Genomic DNA, 4,011 nt, shown 5'->3' on the forward strand with positions numbered 1-4,011 from the left:
GTGAACATGCTCGTTAACAAGCTCGTTAGCTCGTGAACAAGATCGTTAACAAGCTCGTAAGTCATATCTTAGACGAAAAAATAATAGTATTGATATTTAATTTATAAATTTACACTTTATTTATGAAAAATATTTAAAAATCTATAAAAATTAAGTTATTACAATAAAATTACAAATTTTAATAATAATATTATATTTTTTTCAAATATATAATTTAGTTTTTTAATTAATTTAATGAATATTTAAATTTATAATTTAAATATATTAAGCTCGTTTAGGCTCGATAAAAGCTCGAATAAGCTCGTGAGCCATGAATATATTCGTTAAATAAGCTCGGGCTCGGCTCGATTATAAATGAACCGAACTTGAACATTCAAAAGCTCGACTCGACTCAGCTCGTTTACATCCCTAATTTTGAGGAGTGTTGTATGTCACTTAAGTTAAAACTACGTCAAATTGCCAATAAAACAATCAATGCCGTAATATATTAAACAAAACATTGTCAATAAAATAATAAATGCCGTAATATATTAAACAAAACATTTGTTTACACATACATATACAAACAATATCAAAAATTTTTTAATATAGTAAGATAGAATGTCATTTGATTGGGTATTTGGGAGAGCTTATAAGCTATTGAAAACAGTTTATAAGCTCTTTAAGTTTGTTTGACAAATTTTTTGTCAAACAACTTAAAAGATGTAAAAATAAGTTGTTTGACGGCTTATAAATTATTTTTAAAAAAAATAAGAAGGGTATTTTTTTCAAAAAAAATCTTATTTTGACATTTTAATTCACCATATTATCCTTATATATTTTATTAAATTCCCACAACGTCATCTGTCCATTTTTTATACATAATTTATCATTTTTTTTCTAAATTAAAATTAAAAATAGTTTTAATTTTTTAATATATGTTTAATATTTATAATAAATTTAAAACTATTTTTAAATGTATGTTACTATTTAAATTATTTTTATAGTATGTTATTCTTTTGGTAATTTCAACAATAAAAAGATCTTATAATACCAAACACAACATTTTTTAAGTCATTTAAAATAAGTTCTTCCAAACACTTTAACGACTAATTTTTTAAGATCTGACGGCTTATAAACTTCCAAAATAACTTATATAAGCTCTTCTTATAAACTGTTTTTAATAAAATTAATCAAACATTATCTTGAGCTCGACTATCAATACCCCTCGAGCTATGTTTCCATTTTATACATCGATCCAGCTCCAGAAATTATATATATTCATCAGCAGCTCAGCAATATGAATTATATCAAAACTTGTCGAATTTGAAAAAGCCCTGAATTAAAATGGAGGAAGAAGGTCTCCCAAATGAAAGGAAGCTACACGTGGTGATGTTTCCATGGCTGGCTTTCGGCCATTTGATACCATTTTTAGAGCTCTCCAAAGCCATAGCTCGAAAGGGTCACAAGATCTCCTTCATCTCCACCCCAAGAAACATCGACCGCCTTCCTAAAATCCCCCCAGACTTGGCTTCCTCCTTCACTTTCGTCAAAATCCCATTACAAAAAGTTGAAGGGCTCCCTGAAAATGCAGAGTCAACCACGGATATAAGAACGGAAGAAATGGATTATCTCAAGAAAGCGCAAGACCTGATGGAATCAGATGTGGCCGAGTTTCTGCAAAACTCTTCCGCTGATGCTGTCGTGTATGATTTCGCTTCGTTCTGGGTACCAAGAATCGCGATGAAGCTTGGGATTTCACGTTTCTTTTTCAGTATTTTCGAATCCTGGTTCTGGTGTTTCTTCGGAACAACCGATAATCTGATCAACGAGCTGGAAGGCATGAATACGGCGGAGGATTACATGTCTCCACCGAAATGGGTTCCCTTCCACACCAAAGTGTCGTACAAGTACCATGAAGCGAAGCTGATTTGTTTGGCAGGTGAAAAGAATGCTTCTGGTTTCTCGGATGCATATCGCAGCGGCATCGGAATCTCGCAATCTGATGCATTTATTTTACGGCACTGCAACGAGTTCGATACAGAATGGTTTAATCTACTGGCCGATCTTTACAATAAACCACTGATCCCACTTGGATTCTTACCACCCCACGTCGAGGAAACGGAAGATCAAAACTGGGTTTTGATCAATAAATGGCTCGACTCCCGAATCGAAGGATCTGTTCTTTACATAGCTTTAGGAAGTGAGGCGATGATAAGTCAAGATCAGATCACTGAACTAGCTCATGGGCTCGAACTTTCCGAAATCCCTTTTCTTTGGGCATTCAAACTTCCGTACGGGTTCGAACTGCCAGAGGGGTTCGAAGAGAGAATAAAAGGGAGAGGAATCGTGTGGAAAGGTTGGGTGCCGCAGTTGAAGATACTCGATCATGTTTCAGTCGGCGGATTCTTGAGTCACTGTGGATTAGGTTCGACATTAGAGGCGCTGATGTTGGGTGCTCCGCTCATTCTACTGCCATTAATGGTGGATCAATGGACGAATTCCAGAATTTTGGAAGAGAAACAGATAGGTGTTGAAGTGGAGAGGAACGAGGAAGATGGATATTTCACCAGAGATTCAGTTGCCCAGGCCGTGAGATTGGTGATGGTTGAAGATGGTGGGAAGATATTCAGAGACAAAGCCAAGGAAGCAGGCGCGGTGTTCGGGAATACAAGACTTCATGATAGGTATGTGGACGATTTTATTAATTATCTCCGGCAGTGTCCAAATGGACCAATATGAACATCTCAAATACAACAAAATTTGGATGGGGCACGAATCTTTCATCTATCCGCTTCTTGGCGTAAAACAAATTTGCTATATTAGAAAAGTCTGGAGATCATTAATGTAATGATATTGTGTGAAATTAAGCATTCACATGGGCAAATTAGTGCTGGGGTCCTACAAATTTATTGATGGACAAAGACGAGAAGACAATAGAGGAAAACACGAAGAAATTAAATTATTGGAGAGAATACGTTGCGTTACGTACGCATAACATTTAAAATTACATGCTTATCCTACATTCATTTTTTAAAGTTTTTTTCCAAATCAAGTTAAGGGATAATCATTTAATTTTAAGTCATGTGTAACCTAATGTGTAAGACTCTGTGTACATGTAGCATACATATTATATATCTTAGTCAATAAATAAAGAGAGAGTTGTGTAAAAATCACCCTCCCTGCTTGATTATCAAACAAACCTCTCTTGGGAAAGGTTTGATGTTATCCTTAGGATAGCTCTGATCCATTCAATTGTCTTTGGTTAGTTATCCCAAGGATAACATGAACTAGTCCCCTTTATTGTACATATAATTTCATCAAGCAGCGGGTTTTTTTATTAATAATTTAAAATTGAAAAAATCTAAAAATTAATGCAAGTGGTAGAGTTCTTCATAGGGGTGGCGAAAAATACCAAAATGTTACCGCATATATCGTACCGAAAAAAATCGTATATACTGAAAATTTTGGTACTGTATGATACCGTACCGATATTTTTGGTATCGATATCGGGATACGTTTTGCAAAATTTCGGTATATTCGGTATATCGATATACCGAAAAAATATTATAATAAAATATATTTTAATTATATAAAAGAAAAAATTATAATAAAATAGATTTTAGTTATAGATTTTTTCTTAAAAATGTCGGTATAGACGGTATTATACCGATACCTTATAGAATTTCGGTATACCAAAACTTTTCGTTAAGAACGGTATGGATTTATGTCATTCCAAAATTCCGTTATACCAAAATTTTCGGTACGGTATCGGTATCGGTATCGATTTTATCGTTATCAAAATTTTCGGTACGGTATGCGGTATCATTTGGTATAGTCGGTATACCGTACCGAACTAGCCCTAGTTTTGTGACCGATTAAATCGATATTAAATAAATTACTGGCAAGCGTACCAGGTCAAGTTATAGTAAGTGAACAATGAGTCCAAATATCGATCCCACAGAAACTGTAGCTAATTATCAAGATTTAATTATTTAGTTTAATCTAGACATAATAATAAAAAAAGGGTGA

General features: G+C 33.8%; 1 protein-coding gene across 1 annotated transcript; it reads left to right on the plus strand.

Annotated features, from left to right (window-relative positions):
- Window positions 1-1,078: 1,078 nt before the first annotated feature.
- LOC140886467 (UDP-glycosyltransferase 91C1-like) lies at window positions 1,079-2,942 on the plus strand. The gene has a single exon (XM_073293048.1). The coding sequence runs from the start codon at window positions 1,327-1,329 to the stop codon at window positions 2,719-2,721; it is 1,395 nt and encodes a 464-aa protein (XP_073149149.1). The 5' UTR covers window positions 1,079-1,326; the 3' UTR covers window positions 2,722-2,942.
- Window positions 2,943-4,011: the final 1,069 nt, after the last annotated feature.

Source organism: Henckelia pumila, chromosome 3 (genome assembly GCF_033568475.1).
Source record: "Henckelia pumila isolate YLH828 chromosome 3, ASM3356847v2, whole genome shotgun sequence".
In the NCBI taxonomy this organism is placed as follows: Eukaryota; Viridiplantae; Streptophyta; class Magnoliopsida; order Lamiales; family Gesneriaceae; genus Henckelia; species Henckelia pumila.